The following is a 26,994-nucleotide window of genomic DNA, read 5'->3' on the forward strand; positions in this document are numbered from 1 at the left end:
TAGAGTGGCCTCTCCTCACCTTATAAGGGCTAACAGGCAATCACGTCTAGAGTGGCCTCTCCTCACCTTATAAGGGCTAACAGGCAATCACGTCTAGAGTGGCCTTTCCACCTAATGAATGCTAACAAGCAATTACGTCTAGAGAGACATCTCCACCTAATAAGCGATATCAAGCAATCGCATCTAGAGCGGCCTTTTGAGATGAAACAAAACAGACATCAAAGCGTTTTTACTGTCATTTAATCAATTCAAAAATATCAAAAAAACAATCCCTTTCAAATAGATTATTCTTACTATCTAATTGTTTTACTGCATCTTTTTGGTGGTACATATACCACTCACAGACTGACATACATTGCACCAAAATTTCTTCAACTCAATGCATCAACATTTCTTCAACTCAAATTTCTTTAACTCAACTCAAGAATTTCTCAAGATGAGGGTGGCGGGTGCCACCTTAAAAAATGAGCATCAAAATATGAAACATAGGTCTGGGGGAAATTTGTGAATTTGGACTCCTACACATTTTCTTTAAAACAGGAAGGACACCTCCCTCATGGTCCTCCATTACAGTGTAAACAAGACAGGTTTACCTACGAGTGCATTTGAATTATTGCTGCTCATATATGCGTATTGCAGTTTAGCTGTTTGCTTCGTGCCGGCATACATACTATATTGGTAATATATATTCCCTTTATCCCTTTATCAAACGATTTAGTATTTACAAGATTTTTGTGGTGATGGGGATCTCCATGCTATAGAAATAATATTTACAAAAAAGCTATTACTAGAATGTACTTTTCATGTGAAAATTAGAAAATTTATGAAAAAATCCTAGGTTAGATACCTATTTGCTACACTTGATACACCTTGTTGTATTTGCTACACCTTAAATAAATTGAAAAATGGAAATAACACTCAATCAATGAGTGAATTTAAACTGGTTTTCATAAACCGGTGAAACAAATGGCAATAGTGAAAGTGTAATAAAGCCAGCACAAGGGAGATCAAATACATGAGAGTGTATTAGTGCTAAATAAGCTAAAGTGTGTTTCACAGCTTTATGAGAACCACTCATTATCTCCCTTGGCGTGTACCCAGATTTGCTAGGGGGAGGAGGATGGTACACAATCATGGGTGTCATATGGATAGAGATTTGCTAGGGGGGGGATCATAAGAAACGATCTACCTTTTGGCACCTAAGATCCTGTGTACTCATCGCCATCTGTTCATTATCCTTTCCTTACAATGGTAGGTACAATGGTAATACTAAACCAAACCTACTGTTCTCTAAATCTATGATAGTCGGACGAAAATTTCAAGAAAAAATTTGTCAAGTTCAAGGTACAAATGCTACTATAAATGATGTATGGTATTGATGATTCCCAAAGCAAGGAAGAATATCAGAGCACATTTCCCATGGCACTAGTATGATACAGTGGTCCCCAACTAATCAACCTGTGATTCAAGCTTTAGAGATTTTCATTTTCATCATCCGTATTAGTGAGAAGATGCTTCTCCTGGCTGCGCTGACGTTTTTTCTCCCTCCGTCTGATTCTGTCTTTCTCCCGTTTATATCCTTTCCTCCTCCGGATGCGGCGGTAACAGCAGTATATGCAACATCCAAGGCTGATGAGGATGACACCCACAAGTGACGGCACAACAATGATCAACACATAGCCTGAAACAATCAAATTTATACATTACATCATCTCAGAGGAAAGAAAAAAGTGGTTTACCTCTCTCTTTCCCCGCTAGCAGAGGCCTCTTTTCTCTGTATTTCCCTGGGCTGGAGTTCGCAAGGAAAAGAGACCTCTGCCATGGGTTGCAAGTTCGTTTGATCAAACTGCCGTCCACCATCGTGGATGGGAGATCCAGAGCGCATGCTCCATTTATTAATTACTGGCCAATATTCGAGCCCACAATGACTAGCTCATGTGAGAAGCGTATATCCACTGTGGGATAATAATACTGCATTCAAAACGGCGTCCTCCATAGAAATATCACGAGACAAATTATAAAAGAAGCCATTCAATGCCTTATCTTCATTCAGAATTTCTTCTTTTTTGACTAACGGGTCAATCGACCGTTTACAGCTTTTGCATATTCTTCTGAAATTAGCTGATCTAAGTTTACCAAAAAGATTTGTAACATTTTCTTAGAGTCCAACTGTGCGATATCTACATTGAAGAAACTTGCCTGTGCCCAGATGTCTTGAAACGTATTCCACAAACAAGACAAAACTTGTCTTTGCTGCGTTTGCTGTTCAATCTTTTTAGTCACGTTTTAGGTGATTGAAATTGAACAGATGTTTTCTTTTTTCGAAGAGGAGAACTAACCGGAGTTTGATTCATAATTTGCAACAAAAATTTGCATATTGACAGCTTTCTCGCGATGGTACGGGTTTTGGCACGGGGGGGACTGGGGGGTTTCATAGAAACGAGTGGGAGGCGCGAATCGCCCCTCCGGGCCTCCCAGCCCCGTCTCAGGCTTGGGAGGCGCGAATTTTTGCTTGAATTGCTCCCAATCCCCCCGTTTGGTCGTTCAATTATGCTTGTTTTCATGACTTTGAAATTCTCTCGGGATTTCTCTGCTAAAGCAGCAACGATAGGGCGATGCCATTGAGGGAATACGGCGATAAATGGCATCATGTATCTCATTTTATCGAACGCTCGATCATCGGCCATAGGTCTACGATTTTACGGCAGTCCTTGTTTGCCACAGAAGCCTCCTGTTTCCGAAATACAGTTTCAAAGAGGCGATCGAACTCTTTAAAAACACCATCTACAAAGGCATCCTCCTCTTTCCCATCGGTTGTTACTGAAAGTTTCCAGCCAATCATTTCAGATCTAATTTCATGTTTGAGTCGAGCCGCCATCTTGGATAATTGAGCTTGGTACGTCATGACATACGTTTTTAAGAACTTTCTGACTCGCACTCTAATGAATAAAGCTGTTATGAAGTATCATGGCTATATTTTTCCAATAATGCAGTTCGAACCCCCAAGGACTTGCAATTAGACCTCCGTCTGTCCTGTGGTATACCGAGCGTTCGAAGCATGAAGTGCGGAAAAGATTATTGCGGGTCGCTAGAGGTCGGCCACGCAAACACGTGCGGCCAGAGGTGCATGGACACCTACTGCAAGGTGCACCTCCAAAGGCTCCGTAAGGGCAGCCCCCTCCCCGTGCCGTGCAGGATCTGCGGCATAGGGACTCAGTCGGAGACGCGGTTGTGCCGCCCCTGCGGAGCGAATCGTGAAGGGCAAAGGATGCGTGGCGTCGAGAGGCGCGCTCGGGAATGGTTCGCACTCGTTCTGTCTGACATCGCAGCCCGCGGTACGGGCAATTAGAAACTGGGTGGCACAAGGCATACCCAAACGCTCGTCCTGTCTGACATCGCGGCCCGCGATACGAGCGATTAGAGACTGGGTGGCACAGGCATACCCAAACACTCGTCCCGCCGGCTGTGATACGGGCAATTAGAGACTGGGTGGCACAAGGTGTACCCAAACACTCGTCCCGCCGGCTGTGATACGGGCAATTAGAGACTGGGTGGCACAAGGTGTACCCAAACACTCGTCCCGCCGGTTGTGATACGGGCAGTTAGAGACTGGGTGGCACAAGGTGTGCCCAAACATGGACGCTTACATAGAGGAGGTTCTCAATAGCATGCGTGACAAAGAGGCGCCCGCCTTGCTGGCAGGGCTGGTCCAGAACATCCTGGACGAGGACATCCCCGACGATGTCAAACACAAGCTGCTTAAGCCGCTCGTACCGGCGAAAGTGTGGACAGAGGAAGTCTGGCGCGAGTTCGACCCTTTGCTGCCGGGACGGCGACAAAAGGGCCCAGAGAGCTTAGACCCCGAGAAGTACTATTCTCTGTTCGCCGGCGGCGCCCATCTTCGGTTCCCAAGCGTGGATGCCACTCTTCGGGGCCGAGACATAAGCGCCGGTGTTTACCAGGAGATACGAGATCTTGGTGGAGCAGGTGTCATTGCTCTAAAGCCGGTTATGCGGGGTCCTGACATTAATGACGATGGCTCGGCGTGGTGGGTCTCGCACGAGCGGGAGTCTCTGCGGGCAAACGCAGTGTTGCCACCGGTGCTCGAGATGGTGGACCCCGACCGGCGCTACAGACTCTTAACGGTCGTTGGTAAGGCCCCCGCAGAGCCATTGGCGCCAATCACAGAGGAGGAAGGGCGCTTGGAGTACAAGATCGGTGGGTCGTTAGTCAAAAGAGGGGGCCAAATCGCAGTCGGTGCCCTGGAAGGCATCGATGCGGGTATTTGGGAGAAAGGACGAGAGTACCTCGTCTACGTGAGATACGAGCTTCGCCCTCTACCTGACCAAAGTGGTGAGCCTGGGCCAATGTTTGAGCGAGAGGGGAGTGACGCCTTCGCTAACTGTGTTGTGATCTATGTTGCCGACTTCTTGAGGAATCGCGGCACCTCGCGCTCCCTTGGTCTAACCAAGACACGAGGCAAGATCCTCGAGCGATTCGACAAGAAGCTGGCCACTACGGGATGCACCAAAGAAGACCTCTTTGAGATGGAAAAGAAGCTCGAGGTAAAGCTAGTAGCCGTGGACGCCCTGGGTAACGTCCTGTGGGACTCGGGGAAGTACACGGCCTAGACTTCGAGGCTGAGGGGGATCTTTGTTCGTTATGTCAGGGGAAGGCAGCGCCTCGCGCTACCAGTGCCGCCACAAAAACGCGCGAGGCAGAAGTGCGAGAGGTGCTCAATCGCTTTATAAACAGGGCGATCCCCAGAAGCACGAGGGTCTGGCTGTGTGGGCGCGTTATAGTCACGCACGAAGGCAAACTGTACCGATCGGGACAAGACGGATGGGCTATCGACAGGGCGTTTACAGACGAGACTGGATATGATCCTCAATGGCTCCCTGATGACCACCAAGCCTACCAAGAGTACACCGAAGCCACGCACTCGATGGGCGGTGCAATAGGGTATCGCTTCAAGAAGTTGACCCAAAGAGAGAACATCAGGCCAACGCCTCTTAAATACAGGGACGTCTGGCGAGCGGCGCAGGTTGAGTCCAAAGTGTGGAATAGCAAGGAAAACATAGGGGCGCAGCCTCATGCGCACATCGACATGAGTGCGGCGTACCTAGGATGCGAGGACAGTGTCTTCGGCGGCGCCTCGGACGCCATTGATCTGGTACGGAAATACGGCTTCCCTACGAACGTTTATCGTATCGCGGATGTTGTGGGACAGCCATTGAGCGAGGTTCTTCAACTAACCGGGGCCATTCAGCTGACCGAGTGGGAGTTCTCTGAGGCCTGCCACCCCTACACTTCCGGGAGGGTGGGGCAGCACTTGAAGCGTAACGAGGGCTGGATCACCACGCCAGAGCTCAAGGACCTGTAAGACTCGGGTGACCTCGTCATGGCCACGGCGAGGGAGGTGTTGTATAGCGTCGGAAAAACGGACTCCATCAAGTTCCCCCACTCCATCGCGTGCCGCCCCGGCGGCGAAGACTCGCAGTACCCTGAGGGTCGATATCTCGCTGTCCGTTTCGTAGGCAAGTGCGCTCGCCATGGCGACGAGTCCTCGATCGTAGTCCGCGCCCGTGAAGAAGCCGCGTATCTGACAAACCTCCTTGTGGGCACCGACCACTTATTTAACTTCAGCCTTCATGTACTCTTTCATCTTCTCTTCTGAGAGCTCCGCGCCGTAGTCATGCAGGATAGCTTTCATGTCCGCCTTGCTCGGGGTATAGAAGACCACCAAGGCCGCGATGTTCTCACGGAACGGCTTAGTGATGCTGGTGAGCTGCTGCGTGATCACCCACACGCTAATACCCACGTGGCGCGCGCTGAACGCCAAGTTGACGAGCTGGTCAGAGCGCCTCTTTACGTCTTTCGAGGCCGCACAGTCGTCGAGTATGATTAGCGTATTAGTGCCTTCGAAGAGAGCGGAGACAAACCTCAGCAGTATGTCGATCTGACCCGCCTCAGGTGCGATGACAAACAGACGATTGTCGCCCTCGCCGAGGGTAGTCAAACTTGCCCCGGAAAGGGCCGCGCAGCCGGTCCACTATGAATCGGGTCTTCCCGCATGATGTCGGGCCCACGATGAGAGCGTTAAATGGGATGTTTTTCGGGTCCATACCGCGCAGAAACTGTCTGTGCTCAGTATTGTATGGACTCTAGCTGTCCGTTCATAAGGTTCATTTGGGCGTCGGCCACCACAAACACGTGACAGTTTACGGTACCCGTGCCGCTTGCCGTGCGTTTTATCTCGAGGTGCACACCGTCGCGGGTATTGAGCAATTGGAGACCACCCCCATGGATAGCACTGTCGTCCGTCGTTCAAAGGTCGATCCACAGAGCAAACTTGTTATCGCCATAGAACGACTCGGGGCCGATTGCCGAGGCGGCAGGTGCTCCGTTGTGCCCCCCGGGGAGGGGCGGACGAACCGCCTTTTCGCCTCCCTCCAGAAATCCGTGGGGCGCAGCCCCTGGCTGAAGACCTTGTTTGGCATGCCGTCGATTGTAACGCGAACGCTCTTGATGTCGGGGTACACGAACTTCTCAGAGTCGCGAGCCCCTGCTGTGTATGGCTCCACAAAGAGGAGCAATAGACCACTCATAGAACTTCGCGGCAGGTTGACACTCTCGTTGATTATGCTGTCCGTCCCTTTGCTAATCATGGAGGTCTTGTGAAGGTTCACTTGATTGTAGAAGAACGTTGTGCCGTTTTGGTAGGCGGCGGCTGCAGACCTCGCGAGGTTGTTGTCCCTCAGGCTTTCGTATTCCAGCTCTAGATTTTTGATGCCATAGGATAATTTGGTAGCATCGCTTCCGACTACTACCTGGTCAACCGTTGCGAGCGTGATCTCGAAGAGCAGCGCCTCGGAGAGCGCCCTTGGGTACAGTACGCCGTGGTCCGTCAGCAGGGAATGGTCTAGCGGGACGGTGTACTTCGCCCCGTGGGCGGCGTTTAGAGCGTTCTCCTTGGCGTTACTAGCCGCTTTATCGCCAGCCTTGGAGCGAAGATTGCGCATGTTTTCTGACTGTATGCCCTGCTCCAGGCGGTCCTCTCTCTCGATCATGGACAGGTAAAGCTCCTCATACGTCTTGAAGACGTCGTAGCGGTTGGTGTCCTGGAGCGTTTCTCCTGCAAACGTGATTTTCAGGCGGCTCACAAGATTTCGGCCGACGTTGTTCACGACGGTATTATTCTCTCGGCCTGAGACGGAGAGATCGAGACCGACCCTCAAGGAGCCAGGCACGAGCGTGACGCCTTCCGATAGCTTTGGGACCGCCACATATAGCGTCTCGCCTGGGGAGGCCGTCGACGGGTTGAGAGTGACCCGGTGAACAGTTCTCTCGGCTTTCAACCCCAGAGTTCTGCGTGTTCGTTGGGGGTCAAGTTTATCTCTGACTGACATCCCTATTACGTATATTATATGTCATATACGTATGTGTACATAAAGTACGAAGCCGCGTGGCTATGGTGCGGACTGTTAGACATGTCTAATATAGCATAGCACGAGTTATGCGCACGCATCATGGGTGATGTTGACGTTGACATTGACGATACCTTGCCGGGTGCGTCCGCCGATCGCGGAGCGGGGGACAACGAGACGACACCCCTTATCCCGTTTGGCCCCGACGATGGGGAGTCGATCCCAATGACGAGCACGTCATCTCGTATGCATGCTGCGCATAGCATGGCTACGCAAAGCGCAACGCAAAGCGCAACGCAAACGACCGCTGAAACCTCGTTCATCACAGAGGGTGCAGCGAGAAGACTCGGTCTCCAGTCCCTCAGGGAGGAATACCCAGACCTTAACGAGAATCTGATACGGTTCCAGTCAGACCGTAGGGGAAAGACGCTAATACAGCTTCGCAACCTCGACAAAGGAGGTTGGACTAAACAAAGACAGCTGTTCAATGAGGACAGGGGCGTTTGACAGGACGTTGCAAAGCTGAAAGGCTTCAAGCTGGCGATGGGGTCCGTGGCAGAGATAGACGCGGTCATCTAGGAGAACACAGAACGAGTCCAAGAGCTGCAAGGGGTGGTAGCCACAGACAGGGAGACCATCGACGACCCTAACACGCCAGAGAGTCGCCGCCAAGAGGCCCGTGAGCGCAACGAGGAGAGGCTGTCCGAGATTGGCGAACTAGAACGCGAAAACCGAGAGTTCGAGAACCAAAAGCCGCTAAGCGAGCGCATCAAAGCCATCTTCAAAAAGCACGGCTTTACCGTCACCGCTATAGGGTGGCCGTAGCGACGACGATCGCGGCCATTGTGAAGTCGCTCGGCAGGTCGCTCTCCTCCGTGGCCAGAGGGGTCGGTAACGGGCTTAAGGCTATCGGGAAAAAGCTAGGCGAGCTTCTCCTTGGGCTAGTAGGCAGCATCGCGAACTTCGTGTTTAAGGCTGCAGGGGAAGCGGTGAAATTCGTTGGCGAAAATGCGTGGCTGCTCATTATAGCCGTAGCCGCGTTCTTGGTTCGTCGAATGCTAAGCAATCATCGGAACAAGTAATACGCCGCGGCCGCCACGAGCACCGACAACCCCACCTCGAGGACGGTGTGGTCACTCTTTTCGCCCGACGTGCTATGCGCAGCCTGTCGTGCCGACGCCGGAACGGCACCGGCGCCGCCCAGGTCCGGGGCAGCCGCGCCCTCCGCGTGCACTTTCGCAGGGGCGCTTTGCCGCCGGGGCGGCACGTGGTCAGTCGCGTGTTGCACCCTAGGATGCCCACCGGCCATGTTATGAGCACCGACTGGCTTTGTCTCGGTGTTGATCGCGTTTGCGCCGAGCTTCATGGAGTCCGTGGCTTTCTGCAGCTTATTGTTGTAGCCCACGACGCTTTGCGTGTTTATCACCAGATCGCTTGGCATCAGCCACACACCTGGTGCAACCGCAAGACTCAGTCTTACCTTGGCCTCCTGCACGGCTAACTGGTACCTTTGCACGCTTTGAGCGATGTCGTTTTCTATGATCGCGTCTTCGAGCAGCTCCGTGAACTCCGCCTGCGCCTCCATGGCCGGCCCACCGGCCCCTGCGATGGAGGAACGGACGTTTACCTGTGCACCAAGCACCGTGTAGACGAACGCCTCGACCGAGCGGTCGAGTCTCCCTAGCCCTGCTTTTGTCAGCCCCTCGCCTTTGGGAGGCGCAAACCAGCTATATTGCACGCCCCCGTGGTCGTCGTTGCGTATGTAACCCACCTGCTTCCCACTATTGTACGTCCCACCTTCGTCGCTAAACAGATTGAGGTGGCTCGGGTACTCATCCTCCGCCGTGTCGTAGCCGCGGATCACGTGCACGTTGCGATACCCCTCCCCCGGGTAGAACACAAACACATCGCCTAGCCCGTGGTTCCGCCCGCCTTTCCATCGGAAGTCCGGCTTACGCGGCAAACCGAACTCTATGCACAGACGCTCGAAAGCGGCCTTCTTGTAGGGGTTACCTTTTTGCGCGAACGTGTTGTCGCCAGGCAGGGGGACGCCGAGCTCGTAGAGTATCCTCCTTGTGGTGAAGTAGACGTGAAACCTTAGAAATCCCCTGATGACAGAGGGGAGCGTGGCGAAAGTGGGGTCAGTTAGGGACACCCCACAACCGGCGGTTGCGCACCAGACCGCGAAGTTGAGTTGCTGTGGCCAGTACCCATAGGAAGGCTCCGATAGCCACCGGCGAGACTCCTTGGCGGACTTGTGCGTGACTACTGTCTCTTTGAATATGTCTCGGACCCTAGTCGTGAATGATTTGTCCTCAGCCACGTGTATCTCCAGCTGCGTGAGTAGTGGGGTGATGTCTGAGGCCGTGCTCTCCACGGGGGTCGCGGGCACGACGTAGAGCAGCTTTTGCGCGAGGGTCAGAGACCTAGGGAAACCTAGGGAAACCGGTTTTTTGGCTTGTTCGGCTATAGCGTGTTTGATATGTTCGGCTATAGAGGCTCCCGCCGCAACTGCCGCCTTCTTCGTCTCCTCCTCCTTCCTTCGGGGGACCTCGTTCAGCATCTGCCAGCCTTCCCAATCCATGCTCAACCCTATTAAACACGAAGGCGGGCTATGTTTAACACAATGGTGGTCCTACACGCTGAGTTCACCTCCGGTGAACTGACGCTCTTCTTCGGGCAGCCGATAAGACGCCCACGCTTTGTGGCGCTCCGGCAGTGCTCGCTGTTTAACAGCTGGTATAATCTCGAGAGGGAGCAGCAGATAACGACTATAGCCTCCCTCCCGCCCATCGCTACTCTGCCAGCCGGGCACCACACGGCCGAGTCCATCGTGGAAACGATCAACCGCGCTAAAAGCCAGATTCTGACCGCGAAGCTGGATCCCCTCACCGGGAAGATCACGCTCACGTCCAATGGCGTTGCGTTCCTGAATGCCGAGCTTTGCGCACTATTTGGCCTAGAGGCTAAAGACGATCAGTTGGGTGGGCGGGGCCTCGCAATGCCCTTGGGGGTCCCCCCACTTAAGGTGGCTTTGCCGAAAATAGAGGCCCTCTACGTCTTCTGCGATATCGTAGACCGCACGCAATGCCTCGCCTTAGGCGAGCCTTCAAACGTTCTCGCTTGCCTAGAAACCCGCGGGAGGCCGCACGAGAAAGTCGTCTATGGACCCGACATCCCCGTTTGTGCCGCAACATCTTCCTCTGAGTTTGTTTCGAGTATCCAAATATGGATCAGGGATGACCGCGGTAGACGGGTGGACTTTAAGGGCAAGCCTGTTCGCCTCGTATTAGAGCTAACCTAGGTCCGACGTAACAAGCATGGCAAACAGCGACGTTAGCAGCGGTGCCACATACCCCTCGCTTCCCAGCGTCTGCCCCCCGAAGGGTACGCACATGACGCCTACCGCTCCGGTAAGCATCGGCGGCGACATGCAAAGCTTCCGACTCCAGAAAATATGTGACACTCAGGCGGTTCTAGACAACGAGATAACGCATCATCGACAGGTGCGGAAGAAGTATAAGCGCGCCTTTGCCGTTACCCATGCTGTGCCTGTGGCATCCGGCATCGCTGCAAGGGCGCTTTCCAGCGCCGGGGTGGGGGTCTCTTTGAGTGGGATAGGGGTTCTGATCGGCGGTCCGCTGGCAGGGGTCGCTGGGCTGGTCGGTGTCGTGGGCGCAGGCGCAGGGATAGTCTCTAGGGGTCTTACGAGCAGGGTGGCTAAACACGAAGACACGGTGGTTTTAGCGGAGAGTAAGAAAAACTCGATCAGCGAGCTGGTCTCTAAGGCTCTGCAGGACGGGCATATCTCAGACGAATAGTTTCGGCTAATACTTCAGGAACAAGAGAGATACTACGCGCCGCTATCAGAGCTCGACACGGCCTCGCACCGCGTGATAAAAAAAGCAGGGAAGGGCCCTCCCTGGAGACACGCGAAAAGATGAAAAAGAGGCTGCGAGAAATTCGCGAGGAGTTCGGGAGCGAGGTGTTCGAGTAAAACTCAGGCTTAAACGCCACGCCAGCGGCTTTGAATTTACGGCCGAAAAACGGTTATTCCGCGCTCCGTAGGTTGGCGGCCCAATCCACGTTCCTCGTTTTCACGGCCCTCAGGTCCTAGCACAAGGCGCTGGCGTCCCCGGACATAGATTAATGATTGCTAACCATCGCTAGTGTGTTCTGCGTAGATTTACCCATCTACGCGAAGTGGTCCCGACGTAGATTAATAACCAGCAATTATTAATCTACGCGAAACGCGTTTCGGTGCCACTGAAAGCCCCCAGCCTGGGATGGGGCTGGGGGGGTCGGAGGGGGGATTCGCGCCTCCCTAGCCTGAGACGGGGCTGGGAGGCCCAGAGGGGCGATTCGCGCCTCCCACTCGTTTCTATGAAACCCCCCAGTCCCCCCCTGGCACGTCATACAGTCGCTTATAAACGCATGCGCAACGAAAAAGTTTCGACCTATGGCAGAAGTCTCTTGTCCTCGCGGACGCCAGCCCAGCGAAATACAGAGAAAAGAGGCCTCTGCTGAACCTCTCTCTCAGAGCACAGCAGACGAAGTTAAATGGGCCGTAAAGTGAGAAATTCACGGGCTAACTGTATATCTTCCTTTAAATATTGATCTCTCTTCCTTTTTAAAGAGCATCTTAGATATCATCTCTGAGAAACCTTATTGCGAAAAATTCACAAATTCATATTCTCTCCCCCATTTGATTTAAAAAAACTTATACCAAAATATGAAGGGTCAATGACTTACTGCTATTTCCGTGTCATGACATCTTGATTATAGAATGCATTTTGGAATGCATTAACATGATAAGAACTATCTATATACAGCCATTTTTTTCAAACCTGAATCAAATATTTTACTTTTATTACTTCACATCACGTGATGCATTCATTAGAAAAGTTTTTAGTGGAAAAACATGATGGTAATAAATCAGAAATACAATACTTTTAAGTGTGGAACTAAGCAGAAGATAAGAGATATGAATATGTTTTGAAGCTACGGTGTTTGCTACAAAAAAACAGGATCTATTTTTTAGATAATGTTGTCACCATTGTTGAAATTGAGTTACGCATGAATGGAAACTTGTTTAATTTAGTACTTCTGAAATTTGTGAGCTCCCCATAAGTTCATAAAATAGAGACATGGACAAACTGGTTATTATCCTTTTAACAACAAATCAAATAAGCTATACCCAAATTAGAACTGTTAGGATACCGTGCGAACCTACCTGGAACGGCACATTGTTTCAAATACCACTTGTTTCCTTTGCACCCTTTCGGGGTCAGTTGAGAGATACTGACTTTGTACGGCTTACAAGTCGAGTCCGGCTCACACCAGTAGCATTCGTAATCATCGGTGCACGGTCCACAACAAGAATTTCGTTTCTCGCAGCTAAGCTTTGGAGTGGGTGTCGGGGAAGTCGTCGCAGTGGTGTTCGGTCGAGTTGGTGTCGGACTTGAAGTTGTTTTGGGCTTTGCTGTGGTCGTTTCGGCACCGATCGCGATAAAACATACGCAGAGAGTTATCGCACTCCAACAAACTGCTTTTGTCAAGGTTTTCATGGCGAAAGGACGCTAAAAAAACCGCGACTGACAGAAGGAACGTGCTTTGAAGACTGCAGTACTTTCGTTTCCGAGAATTTTGTGAACTTTCTCATTGCGCAAGCGCAGGTGACCTCCTGCGCATGCGGTGCACACGTACCGCAGAATCAGAGAAGTGCGGGCGCTGTAAACAAAAGGGCACCTGTACAGGACCCGAAATGATCCCAGGACCCGAAATGACCCCAGGACCCGAAATGATCCCCAAAAGTACCCCAACTGATCCTCGGACCCGAAACGATACCGAGGAGTCCCCGAAATCAACCCCAAGGATATACGGTAATGGACAAAGGGAAAGCAGAAGAAATACTTGCAATTCTTGAAGCATAATTAGAGGTTAACAGCGACTCGATTTCTAAACAACGTGACTTATAAATTTCAACACAATACTTCTATTTATTACATTGCCCGGCGTTAAACCCATAAACAGTCTAAAACAAATACACAACTTTTAATTGCTACTGAAAGAAATACAGCATGTATAAACATAGCACAGCTTTGCTCAGATCATTCAAACTTTTGACCTTCCATCACACTCTAAACATTTTGCGGTTCCGACACATGACTCTGACACTATAAATCTCATTTCCGGTAAACATCACCCCTAAAAATTAATATTCCTAAACATGTATTTCACCACGAAATCTTTGTTCACACGAGCGAATATTTACCGACACATTTTAGGCAGCCGGTTTGGCCGAGAAGATGGAATGACAAAAGCATACTGAGTTATGCACTCGAACAACCTTTCTACTACCGATGCAAAATATTAAAAGGATGTGGCTTTTGTTGAAAGCAATATTATGTGAGTTTTGAAATTCCTCATGTAGTCGTGCGTACACCCCGGCATGATCTCATGATATGATAGTCTTTCATTCACCGAAAACAAACATGCAAAAAAAAAAAAAAAAACTTTAAAACATTTCGCTTCCTATAAAAAGCAGCATGTCCTATCTGTAAAGACTTTCTTTTATGGCTTGTTATGTAAAAATGATTTATCCACGCCGGGCTCTTCAAATTTCTATCACAAAGAATTGCTAGTTGACCCCAATTTCTGACTCAACCACTGTATTCCCCCGCAGTCGTATATTAAAACCTTAATACTATAGTTTTAGTTAATGTAAATCCCCTTTTAATAACACAAACAAAGCTAAATGTTTCATATGTTTTTAAAACTGAAAGCCAATCCTTACACATTTCTTAGTTGTCTATTACTGTAATTCCTTGGGGTTCATTTCGGGGACTCTTGGGGATCGTTTCGGGTCCCGGGATCAGTTGGGGAACTTTTGGGGATCGTTTCGGGTCCTGGTTTCGTTTCGGGTCCTGGGATCATTTCGGGTCCTGTACACGCCATTTCTCTCTCAATTTCGATACACTTGTCAAACGCTTTTTCTAAATAATAATAGGCTATAGTCCAAGTGCAGGGATTAATTCATAACTCAACGCCATGAATCATCCAAAGAAGATTTCCCAGGAGACCTTCGATGCCGTAGTTCGTGAAAATATAGAGGAATTCGAGATGGATTTAGACGAAGCCGTTTCTGATGCTATGGAGCAATTTGTTAGTCAAGGCGTTGATTTGAGTAACTTGATTACGAGTTACGTGAGAGATGAGTCGTGTGTGGGCGGCCTAAGGCACTAACCCTGTGAAAGGTAGGATAGAGACAGAGGGGGGAATGGGGTATCAGGGAAAGACCGCTTAGAAACCACTGTATGTTTTGTTTTATTGTTTTGTTTACTGTATGTTTGTCTGGTTTTAAGGCTCGTCTACACGGACAACTTTTAGTTGTCAACTTTTAATTGACAACTTGAAGTTGCTCGTGTAGACGGGAAAGAGTTGACATATTTTAATTGTGAACTCTCATTTTCCGAAAGCTAGCGTGTCAGCTTTTAGTGAACAACTTTTAGTTGTCAACTAAAAGAACGAAAGTTGACAACTAAAAGTTGTTGACCGTCTATACGAGCAATTAAAAGGCCCCTTGCATCAAATTCCAGTAACTTGTTTTTAATATTTACTTATCCTGAGATGAAGAATAGGTAAAGAGTTTTTATATGATATCAGAAAAAATCTCAAAATTTGACCACGGGCAAAGATACAAGCGTTTTAAAAACAGCACTTTCTTTTCACAAGTTGACCCCATAAACGCAGAAATTCCAGACTCTATACGCACCGAGGAATCAAGAAGTCGACAACGTCCAGTCAACAGTGTTTTGGTGTTCTGAATTGTACAATCCATCCACCGCCATCGCCGGAAAATGGGCAAAGGGGTTACATTTGAGATTGTTTTGAACAGAAAGAACAGGATTTATCATCCCGGGGAGGTCGTGTCTGGGGAGTGCGTCGTGTATTCGAAAGAGAGTTTAAAGTTTCGCAGTGTCCATGTCGAGTTCCACGGAGAAGCGCGTACAAATTGGGATGAAATGGAGAACTACACAACCACGCACAAAAATGAGGAGGTTTATTTCAACAAGAAGACATCCTTATTGGCAAATGGTGAGTTAATGCTAAGTGGGGTTTATTGAGCTATTTTATCTTTTAAAATTCATTATCAAAGGATTTTATACTCGACTGCTAGTGTTTCTTCAGTGGAACGCTATTGTCATGCAAGCACAGGTAACCCAAAAGACGCGGTCAACTCGCAATAAGCCTGCGCAACAGGTTTTTTTTTAAGAGCTTGCTCTAGATTTGTCAATTGAGGATGTTGAGGATGCCGGTTACACAAAGCCCATCATGATAATAAAGGGATTATTGTTTATTTCATTTTATCACCAAAAGACACTGATATAAAAGGTGAATTCACAGTGCGACCACCACAGTCTCTGGAACTTTCCTCGATCATAAATTCAGTCAAGTGAGTCTCCATATTTCCTCGTTATTTAGCCCCTTTTCCGATAATGTGCCTCTTTTATGTATAACGGACTTCCTTGAGCCCGAGAGTTCTTAATGGAGATATCCGCTTAATGGAGGTTTCTGGTTTCGCGACTTTTGAAAATGAAAGCTAGTTAATACGGGAATGGTTACGAAACCCGGCGAACTTCAAAGGGTGAAGTCTTTATTTGGTTTTTGGCCCTGTCTCACGTGGTTGTGAGATTGTTTAATAGAGCTCTACATAAGACGGCTAGATGTCCCGGTGTCCCTGCCATTTGTTGTGTATATTCGTATTTTTTAATTCATGTTTAATAAAATGGCAAAGCTAATAAAATAAATAGAATAAAAATACTCTCTAAAGAATTTAAACTCCGTTCGTTTGAAGATCGCCGGGTTTCGGGCCATTTTCCTTTATGTAGAGCGATGTTCTGAGGTATCCCCTTAACGGACGTTTGTTGTATAGTCCATCTGTATCGGGCTGTACTTATCTACTTATCAGGTTACGTTTATAATTTTGCAGGAGATAAGAAAGGGGCAGTCAGCGTTCTATCGGCAGGTAGGCATGCGCTAGAATTTTCCTTCAAAATACCACCATTCAGTCTCCCATCGTCCTTTGAGAGCACACATGGTCACGTGAGGTACTATTTGCGTGCGCGAATCAGGCGTCCTTGGCGATTTGACGAGGTTACCAAGCTACAAGTCCACGTAATCAACTTGATAGATGTCAACTCTTCCAGACTTCTCGTAAGTATACGATTTCTAAGCTTTTAATAAGGAACCGACCATTATCGTAACGAAAGTAATTATCTCCCAAAAAAGTATTGGCTATGGCAAATCCTGTTCAAAAGGCACAGCGAAATAAATAAAAAAAAAAAAAAACAGCCCAAGTGGCTGTGCAAGGCGAATATCCAGTATATTCAAGTATAAGAAACCGATCTTAAAATGTTACAAGAGCAAAAAGAAAAATAATGCGCGTATGACTCGTAAATAGTTACCCGGCTAACAGAGCTTTCTTTCTGTTTGTTTCTCAGTTCACTTATCCGTGTCAGGTCTCCCTGCGGACACAAACAAACGAGAACGCGAAAGAACAGAGACGCGACAGGGATAAGTGCACTGCCCGGGAGGGGGGGGGGGGGGTCTTCAATGTAAAAGTGGTAGGGATGTTCGTCGGAAAATTCGACAAAAAAACTTAAAAAAATACCTGCATGACCAAAAATTGCTACCCTAAACAATACCTCTAGATCCTTAAAAAAGCCTTAAAGAAAAGCCTTTTTTCTTTCTGATACCCCCTAATAAAAACCTGAGGCCCGATTTTGACCCCTTAAAAATACGACGAGCATCCTTATTACCCCCTCCCCCGGGGTGCACTGATACACAAAAAAAGCTCTTCTAGCAGGGTAGCAAATAATGAGATACCTTCAACTTGCTGAGATAATAAATGTAATGATGTCCGGTATGTAGATGCCTGTATTTGGCGAGGCTCAGAAAGCCTTGAACTGCCTGTGTAACGGTACAGCGGCGCCTCTCCACGCGCTCGTGTACACGGATCGGACCGCTTACTGTCCTGGCGAGCGACTGACCCTAACCACCGAGATACGTAATCTTCCTCTGAGAGAGCCTTACGAGACGTGCGTGTACTTGGTGCAGAGCATCACTTACAAGTCTAGCTGTGGAAGGACGAGAAGCGTCAATAAACAGGTCAGCGATGTGTGAGTAACAGCCATATTGATTTTTGAAAATACCTCCATCTACATACCCTGGTTCAAGAGCCTCGAACGTCTTTCTATTTGGCCACTAAATAGAGAGACGTTCGAGGCTCTGGAACCAGGGTACCATTTACAGGAAACCCGTTCAAATTAGCTAATTTTCATACGATTAGGTCACGTCTTTGCAAACCAAGAATAGAACAAAAGTGCTAAGTACTACGAATCCCAACCTCGTCCCTAGGGTCTTCTGGGTAATTTTTACTATGGCTAACTGATAAAGCATAATTAGATTGTACGTCATGCCCAGTCTACCTACTGTCAGCTTACATTTAAATTAAAAAGGGCGGATGATTCTTAGACAAACCGAGGTGACGCAGGGCCGTAGCAGGGAGTTGGGACACTGGGGGCACGTGACCCCCAATATTAAAAAAAAAAAAAAAATTGAAGGAAATAACCATTAGGGGCGTGGCTGTGCCTCCAATATGCTGTTATTCTGTATCGTGCCCCTCTCTCCCAATATTTCGATACCTACAACAGATTTGTGATGTCACAAAAAGAATTGGCCATGAAGTATAGAGACGCCTCGGGACGAAACTTTAAGGGTCTGTTTGTATCTTGTTTGGACTTTTGCGGCTGCCACCCCCGCAAATATATACAAGTTTGCAAATTTTCTGATTCACTGATCACTGATTTCGCCGGATTTTTGTTAAAGATAACAGTACGCGCCTGTGGGTGTATCTGATTCCCAGATTTTTAACCTTCCTCTCTTTATTTATTCATAGGTCAAAGTTCTTCAGCGCTCTTCGATGTCGCTTGAGTTGGACGAGTTTGAAGTCTCGGATGTCGTTCCGACCATGAGGAATTGTGGGATAGTATCTATATGCTACCACCTCAAGGTACCAAGAGCGCATAGCATGCCGGACACAACGCGACAGGACTCGAAGACCACCTGGACGACAAGACTGTAAACTTGTCGACCTGGACTTGGACGACAAGACTGTAAACAGTGCATATACTGACGGGAAAACAACAATGACTGACGGAATTATTGAACAAAGTGTTTCATTACTTATAAGCATATTTTCGAAGTGTTTGCGCGCAGTAGTGTACAATTTTGCGTGATGTTGTTTAGGAATTCTCTAGTCTCCTCGCAGCCGCTTTACGTTTCGGTCACGCAACGGGGAAACGCTGCGTCACCGAAACTAACAGCGGCTGCGAGGAAACTAGGGATTCTTCGGCTGATTTACATGCCTTTTGCGCCCAAATTTTACTTTAAAAATCTAAAAAAAGTCTAACAAATCACGGTAGCCTTATTTAATCATCAGCACCCCACTTGAGGGAAATCCCCTGTCCTGATGTACTGCAGTGGAATATTACTCCTCTGGCATCAGGTAAAAACGCCTAATGAGGCGTTCACTCGGAGAAAATAACAGTTCCTTGATAAGGTGGTGGCCACAGGAAAGGGCACATCCCTCTAGGGGTGTGCTGATGATATACTCAATTCCTCTGCGCTTCATCTAATATATTTACGTTGTTGTTGTTTACTTTAAGGTTATCGTCGCCGTTGCCCATGGTCACGGTTCCGGTGTCAATCTTGAGGTGGAGCTTCCTATCACTATAGCAACCATACCGCTGGGAAAGTCTTGCGGGCTCATCAATAAGTTAGCCCCATATTCTCAACTAACTCAAGAGCCTAAGTTTACCATGAAGACTTTCGTCGGTATAAAGCACGGTAAGGAGGTTACACAGGAATATTCTTTTTTTTTTAATGACATCTTGAAGTTGTCATCACTGTTGCATGCATGAAGCAAAAGGGGGTGTTAGTTATCAGTCAATCCCATGAACCTCGAAATATTGTTCGGGCACGATATAGAAACATTAAGAAAATATTAAGAAAAATAACAGCCACGACCCCTAGAAATATTGTGGGGACCCTGATCCGACCACATGTTACTCTCAATGGTAACCCAGGCAACTTTGCCTGGCAACCTTGAACAGCCCTTCCACAATGTAAATCCTTGATGGTTTTCCTTTTCCTTTCCCCCAAACGTTTGGTCAGGCAATACTCTTTACTGTAAAGACAAAATACTCTTTTCATTAAAAACAAAATGGGAATATTCAAACTACCCGTAACCCTCTCTGCAGGTGTCTTTAAACGTCACAAAAACGGGATGAAATCCGAATTGCTTTTCGGGCTTCCTGTGTTGAACAAATTGCTTTTAAAAAGGGAAGGACAGGGCCCCCAAGCGCCTTCTTTTCTGGAGCTTTCTGGGCAAAAAAGATGCCTGGAGGAGGGTAGTTTTCTATACTTGCTATGCCTGATATTGCACTTCTCTTTTAGTACTCGCAACTGGATCCCCTGGCTACCCTCTACCAGCTGTAGCGACGTGACGATCACAACCTGCTAGATCCAGTCCCCTATCGGAGACGTAGACACACGCTCGTTTGATGAGCTACAGAGGCATGTGCAGAAGTGTTCCCTACCACTCCCGCCCAGCAAATAAAAAATAATAATAGGTTTATGGAATTTTCATACCATTGTAATATGAAGATCAAAATTAGCTTTTTTGTATTTTGTAATTTGGGTACTGGAGAGTAGTGTAAATAGGGTTTGTATAGTACAATGGAGATTAACATACTTTTTATCATAGATATACTTTTGTGAACTAAATAAAAAAAAACTAATAGCATAGCATGCTTGTTATGTGCTCTCCAGCCAGGCCTGTGGCCAGAGGGGGTTTCAACGAGCCACCTGGTTCCAAAGGTGGCAAAAGAGGGGGTAGGACAGCACTTTTCCAATTGGTGTTATGAGAATATGTAATATTTACAAGAAAATTCGGGTTGAGGCCACTCCCACCTAATAAAAGCTACCAAAGAATCACATCTAGAGCGGCCTCTCCTCGCCTTATAAGGGCTAACAGGCAATCACGTGTGGAGTGGCCTTTCCACCTAATAAATGCTAACAAGCAATTGCGTCTAGAGAGACATCTCCACCTAATAAGCGATATCAAGCAATCACATCTAGAGCGGCCTTTCCACCTAATAAATGCTAACAAGCAATTACGTCTAGAGAGACATCTCCACCTAATACGCGATATCAAGCAATCACATCTAGAGCGGCCTTTTAAGATGGGACAAAACAGACATCAAAGAGTTTTTACTGTCATTTAATCAAGTCAAAAATATAAAAAAAAACAATCCCTTTCAAATAGATTATTCTTACAATCTAATTGTTTTACTGCATCTTTTTGGTGGTACATACACCACTCACAGACTGACATACATTGCACCAAAATTTCTTCAACTCAATGCACCTACATTTCTTCAACTCAAATTTCTTTAACTCAACTCAAGAATTTATCAAGATGAGGGTGGCGGGTGCCACCTTTAAAAATGAGCATCAAAATATGAAACATAGGTCTGGGGGAAATTTGTGAATTTGGACTCCTACACATTTCCTTTAAAACAGGAAGGACACCTCCCTCATGGTCCTCCATTACAGTGTAAACAAGACAGGTTTGCCTACGAGTGCATTTGAATTATTGCTGCTCATATATGCGTATTGCAGCTTAGCTGTTTGCTTCGTGCTGGCATACATACTATATTGGTAATATATATTCCCTTATTTTTATCAAACGATTTAGTATTTACAAGATTTTTGTGGTGATGGGATCTCAATGCTATAGAAATAATATTTACAAAAAAGCTATTACTAGAATGTACTTTTCATGTGAAAAATTAGAAAATTTATGAAAAAATGTGAAAAAATCCTAGGTTAGATACCTATTTGCTACACTTGATACACCTTGTTGTATTTGCTACACCTTAAATAAATTGAAAAATGGAAATAACACTCAATCAATGAGTGAATTTAAACTGGTTTTCATAAACCTGTGAAACAAATGGAAATATTGAAAGTGTAATAAAGCCAGCACAAGAGAGATCAAATACATGAGAGTGTATTAGTGCCAAATAAGCTAAAGTGTGTTTCACAGCTTTATGAGAACCACTCATTATCTCCCTTGGCATGTACCCAGATTTGCTAGGGGGAGGGGGATGGTACACAGTCATGGGTGTCATATGGATAGAGATTTGCTAGGGGGGGGGGGGGGGATCATAAGAAACGATCTACCTTTTGGCATCTAAGATCCTGTGTACTCGTCGCCATCTGTTCATTATCCTTTCCTTACAATGGTAGAATACTAAACCAAACCTACTGTTCTCTAAATCTATGATAGTCGGATTAAATTTTCAAGAAAAAATTTGTCAAGTTCAAGGTACAAATGCTACTATAAATGATGTATGGTATTGATGATTCCCAAAGCAAGGAAGAATATTAGAGAACATTTCCTGTGAACCTGTGATTCAAGCTTTAGACAATTTCATTTTCATCATCCGTATTAGTGAGAAGACCATACTTCTGCCTGATGGCATCGGTACGCTGCTTGCGTTCTGCTCGCCTCTCCTGGCTGCGCTGACGGTTTTCCTCCCTCCTTTGTCTGATTCTGTCTTCCTCCCGTTCATATCCTTTCCTTCCCCGGCTGCGGCAGCAACAGCAGTATATGCAACATCCAAGGCTGATGAGGATGACACCCACAAGTGACGGCACAACAATGATCAACACATAGCCTGAAACAATCAAATTTATACATTACATCATCTCAGAGGAAAGAAGAGAGTGGTTTACCTCTCTCTTTCCCTGCTAGCAGAGGCTTCTTTTCTCTGTATTTCGCTGGGCTGGCGTTTGCGAGGAAAAGAGACCTCTGCCATGGGTTGCAAGTTCTTCGATCAAACTGCCGTCCACCATCGTGGATGGGGGATCCAGAGCGCATGCCCCATTAATTAATTACTGGCCACTATTCGAGCCCACAATGACTAGTTCATGTGAGAAGCGTATATCCACTGTGGGATAATAATACTGCATTCGAAACGGCATCCTCCATAGAAATATCACGCGACGAATTATAAAAGAAGCCATTCAATGCCTTGCCTTCATTCAGAATTTCTTCTTTTTTGACTAACGAGTCAATCGACCGTTTACAGCTTTTGCATATTCTTCTGAAATTAGCTAATCTAAGTTTACCAAAAAGTTGTGTAACATTTTCTTAGAGTCCAACTGTGCGATATTTACATTGAAGAAACTTGCCTGTGCCCAGATGTCTTGAAACATATTCCACAAACAAGACAAAACTTGTCTTTGCTGCGTTTGCTGTTCAATCTTTTTAGTGACATTTTAGGTGATTGAAATTGAACAGATGTTTTCTTTTTTTGAAGAGGAGAACTAACCGGAGTTTGATTCATAATTTGTGACAAAAATTTGCACATTGACAGCTTTCTCGCGATGGTACGGGTTTTGGCACGTCATACAGTCGCTTATAAACGCATGTGCAACAGAAAAAGTTTCGACCTATGGCAGCAGTCTCTTTTTCTCGCGGACGCCAGCCCAGTGAAAAGAGGCCTCTGCACAGAGAAAAGAGGCCTCTGCACAGAGAAAAGAGGCCTCTGCTGAACCTCTCTCTCAGAGCACAGCAGAAGAAGTTAAATGGGCTGTAAAGTGAGAAATTCACAGGCTAACTGTATATCTTCCTTTAAATATTGATCTCTCTTTCTTTTTAAAGAGTATCTTAGATATCATCTCTAAGAAACCTTATTGTAAAAAAATCACAAATTCATATTCTCCCCCCCTTTTGATTTAAAAAAACTTATATCAAAATATGGAGGGTCAATGACTTACTGCTATTTCCTTGTCATGACATCTTGATTATAGAATGCATTTTGGAATGCATTAACATGATAAGAACTATCTATATACGGCCAATTTTTTCAAACCTGAATCAAATATTTTACTTTTATTACTTCACATCACGTGATGCATTCCTTAGAAAAGTTTTTAGTGGAAAAACATGATAATAATAAATCCGAAATACAATACTTTTAAGTTTGGAACTAAGCAGAAGATAAGAGATATGAATATGTTATATATATGTTATATATACATACATATATATATATATATATATATATATATATATATATATATATATATATATATATATATATATATACATATATAGTGTTGGTTTGAGAAAAATACAAACTACATAGGTTTCCCTACAGGTCTGTTTCGTGGTTGCCCACTCATCAGGGGATTTAATGAGAATATTCCTACCATCGTATATATACTATTAACATTGAAATTTACATAATAATAGACTGATAGTTTTAGCTAAGGCGGTAAGAGGAACAATAGCGAGTTACATTAAATATGCGGGGCGAAAACTAACAGTGCGGAACGTGTGAAAAATTGATAGCGCGAATTTAACGGTGACGGGATTAACAGTTCTAATTGTTTCGTAGCAGGGCTTTGTTTCTGTGGCGGCACGAGGACACGAGTTCATTGCGTTTATTTAGAGTTGATAGTTTGGGTTGGCAGATGATCGTCAGCTTTTCCTTGAGGCAGAGGTTGCAACGCTTAGTGGTACTGTTGTAGGCGGAGTGGGAAGAAAGAATGCGCCATGAAATAAAGTACTCAATCATGCTGTCCTTGAGAGTCCAGACGTGTTTGCTGAGTTCGGTGGAGTTTCTGTGTTTGGCGTGTCGGAATGATGCGGTGTGGTTTCTGTACCTGGTCTTGAAGCTGTTTTCAGTGAGCCCGACGTATGTTTCCGAGGTGTTGTTGTCTTTTCGAGTTACGGTAGCTTGGTAGATAACAGATGTCTGTAGGCAGTTTCCGTCTAGAGGGCAGGTGTCTTTCTGTCGGCAGTTGCATGTCTTGTTGTTGGTAGTGGTAGGGGTGGAGCTGGCGGTCTCGGTAGCCGACGATGCGGTGATGATGCGCTTGTTGTGGTTGTCTATGATCTGTTTGGTGTTGTTCATGCAGCTGTAACTGATTTTGATGGTGTTTCTGTTGAAGATTTTACGGAGGTGGTTGTCTTTCGGGAAGTGCTTGTCTATCAGGGTGAGGAATCTGTGGCCGATGTTGGTGCTGGTGTTCTTGCTGAAGGGCGGGTTGTACCATAGGATGTTGTTGCGTTTGCGGGTTTTACGGTTGGTTACGGTGTTGGGTTCGTAGCGTAGCGTGTAGTTGTATCCGCTATCGTCGAGTGCTTTCTGGTAAGGTGGCGCGGTCTGGTCAAAGGAGGCTTGGTCTGAAGATAGGGCAGATAGGCGTCTGTTGATACCAGCAGGGATGTTCTTGGTGATGGAGGGCGGGTGGTTGCTCTCACGGTGGACATATTGTAGCGAGGAGTTCGGCTTTGTATAAGGCTGGTGTGTATTACGTTTTAGGTCGAGGGTGACGTCTAGGAAATTGACAACTTGTTTGTTTGCCTCAATGGTGATTCGGAGTCTGTTGTTGTTGAAGATGCGGCATAGTTCCTTTTTTAGGTTTTCGGTGGCTCTGGGTGTGGCGTTGGTGATGGCTAGTCCGTCGTCGCGGTAGAGTCCTACGTTCATATTGAGGTCCTGAAGTTGGGAGAGAAGGAAGTTGCCTACAAGTTCACAGGTTTCTGCGCCATCGAAGCACCCCATCGTAACATCAAATATTGTGTTGCCTTTCTTCTGCCAGGGTGTTTGGTTGTGGACCAGGAAGGAGCTCTTGGAGTGGGTTATAATCTCTTTTTCATCAGGGGTGATTTCGTCATAGTTGGAGGCGAAGTCGAGTGCTCTTGATAGTAGGTCTTGGCTGATAGATGGGTAGAATTCTACAATGTCAAAACAGATGAAGTTGAGTTGGTGTTTGTTTTCGGCAGCCTTGAACCAGTCAATGACGGCTTTAGTGCTTTTCCATTGGTTGAAGTTTCGTTTCTTTGCAATTACGCTATTGATACGGTCGAGGATCTTTTTGCTGATTTTTCCGATTTCGGGTTTTGTGGGGTTGATGAGTCTGCAGGTAGGTTTGTTAGCGAAGTTCGGCTTATGGTCTTTGAGAGTTATGAAGGCTTGCTTGTTGGCCGTGGTGTCTATTCTATCGTCTAAATCCAGTTTTGTAGCGATCTCTTTGTTTTTCTTGTGGACAGATTGCGTTGTTTCGGAGGGTGCTTTTTTGTAGGACTTGTTTATTTCTTTTTCTAGGAGATTCTTGTAGGTAGCTGGCTCTAGTTTGTAGAAGTTTGTGGTTTTATCTGCGGGGATCAGTAGTTTAGGTTCTTTTTTAATGTTGTCGGTGTCTTCTTTTAGCTTGCCCAGGAAAGGAGTGTTCAGGTTCTTGAATTTTACTGACTGGATCATTTTTAACATGTCTTCTTCGAACTCTTTCAGTTCTTCTACAGGAGGCGGATTTTTGGTTGAGCGGAATCCATAGGTTTCTTTGGAGGTCGAGGCGGTGTCTGTGTTTAGGAAGAAGTGTGCTTTCCAGCGCATTCGGCGTAAAAAGTGTTCGGTTTTTTCAATAAGGCGTTGGAGGTAATCACTGCGAGATGGTAGGGGAATATTCTTCGTTGAGTAGTTGATGTGGAATTTTTCCATAATGAGTAGCCTTAGAGTGCTCAACAAGAAAAACTTGGAGTCTGGATAAAATGATGGTTGAAGGCTTTCATAGAAAGTGCTCAATACTCGAAAGTAGAGCGGTGTATATATCCCCTGATGAGTGGGCAACCACGAAACAGACCTGTAGGGAAACCTATGTAGTTTGTATTTTTCTCAAACCAACACTATACACCGCTCTACTTTCGAGTATTGAGCACTTTCTATGAAAGCCTTCAACCATCATTTTATATATATATATACATATATATATTATATATATGTGTTGTCACCATTGTTGAAATTGAGTTACGCATGAATGGAAACTTGTTTAATTTAGTAAATGAAATTTGTGAGCTCCCCATAAGTTCATTAAATAGAGACATGGACAAACTGGTTGTTATCCTTTTTATAACAAATCAAATTAGCTATACCCAAATTAGAACTGTTAGGATACCGTGCGAACCTACCTGGAACGGCACATTGTTTCCAATACCACTTGTTTCCTTTGCACCCTTTCGGGGTCAGTTGAGAGATACTGACTTTGTACGGCTTACAAGTCGAGTCCGGCTCACACCAGTAGCATTCGTAATCATCTGTGCACGATCCACAAGAAGAATTTCGTTCCTCGCAGCTAAGCTTTGGAGTGGGTGTCGGGGAAGTCGTCGTGGTGTTCGGTCGAGTTGGTGTCGGACTTGAAGTTGTTTTGGGCTTTGCTGTGGTCGTTTCGGCACCGATCGCGATAAAACATACGCAGAGAGTTATCGCACTCCAACAAACTGCTTTTGTCAAGGTTTTCATGGTGAAAGGACGCTAAAAAAATCGCGACTGACAGAAGAAAAGTGCTTTGAAGACTACAGTACTTTCGTTTACGAGTATTTTGTGAACTTTCTCATTGCGCAAGCGCATGTGACCTTCTGCGCATG

At 46.4% G+C, this 26,994-nt stretch overlaps 2 protein-coding genes and 1 long non-coding RNA gene across 4 annotated transcripts in view; 1 reads left to right on the top strand and 2 right to left on the bottom strand.

Annotated features, from left to right (window-relative positions):
* LOC125563222 overlaps positions 1-13,086 on the bottom strand; it is a 33,764-nt gene extending 20,678 nt beyond the window's left edge. The window contains exons 1-2 of one of the 2 annotated variants that reach the window (XR_007308235.1): positions 12,734-13,086; positions 1,281-1,681 (exon numbers count right to left, since the gene is read on the bottom strand). This is a non-coding gene — a long non-coding RNA (uncharacterized LOC125563222). Of the gene's footprint in view, positions 1-1,280; positions 1,682-12,660 lie in introns of both variants that reach the window. The other variant, XR_007308236.1, reaches the window with a different exon arrangement.
* Positions 13,087-15,249: 2,163 nt separating this feature from the next.
* LOC116616130 (arrestin domain-containing protein 3) lies at positions 15,250-20,295 on the top strand. Its single transcript, XM_032378026.2, has 6 exons — positions 15,250-15,524; positions 16,420-16,643; positions 17,361-17,597; positions 18,388-18,501; positions 19,157-19,337; positions 19,947-20,295. The coding sequence occupies exons 1-6, from the start codon at positions 15,287-15,289 to the stop codon at positions 19,994-19,996; spliced, it is 1,044 nt and encodes a 347-aa protein (XP_032233917.2). The 5' UTR covers positions 15,250-15,286; the 3' UTR covers positions 19,997-20,295.
* Positions 20,296-20,756: 461 nt separating this feature from the next.
* LOC116616131 (pituitary tumor-transforming gene 1 protein-interacting protein) lies at positions 20,757-26,971 on the bottom strand. The gene is made up of 2 exons (XM_032378031.2): positions 26,539-26,971; positions 20,757-22,234 (listed from the first exon to the last, which is right to left on the bottom strand). Exons 1-2 carry the CDS (start codon positions 26,867-26,869, stop codon positions 21,978-21,980), a joined length of 588 nt encoding a protein of 195 aa, XP_032233922.2. The 5' UTR covers positions 26,870-26,971; the 3' UTR covers positions 20,757-21,977.
* Between the last annotated feature and the right edge of the window lie 23 nt (positions 26,972-26,994).

This window comes from Nematostella vectensis, chromosome 5, assembly GCF_932526225.1.
Source record: "Nematostella vectensis chromosome 5, jaNemVect1.1, whole genome shotgun sequence".
NCBI lineage: Eukaryota > Metazoa > Cnidaria > Anthozoa > Actiniaria > Edwardsiidae > Nematostella > Nematostella vectensis.

Excerpts from the sequence above, each read along its gene's own strand:
- LOC116616130 (XM_032378026.2), top strand. The coding sequence starts at position 15,287 with ATGGGCAAAGGGGTTACATTTGAGATTGTTTTGAACAGAAAGAACAGG. Across the intron at positions 16,644-17,360 it reads TCAACTCTTCCAGACTTCTC|ATGCCTGTATTTGGCGAGGC; the intron begins GTAAGTATACGA and ends TCCGGTATGTAG. Across the intron at positions 18,502-19,156 it reads CTATATGCTACCACCTCAAG|GTTATCGTCGCCGTTGCCCA; the intron begins GTACCAAGAGCG and ends GTTTACTTTAAG.
- LOC116616131 (XM_032378031.2), bottom strand. The coding sequence starts at position 26,869 with ATGAAAACCTTGACAAAAGCAGTTTGTTGGAGTGCGATAACTCTCTGC. Across the intron at positions 22,235-26,538 it reads GAAACAATGTGCCGTTCCAG|GCTATGTGTTGATCATTGTT; the intron begins GTAGGTTCGCAC and ends TGATTGTTTCAG.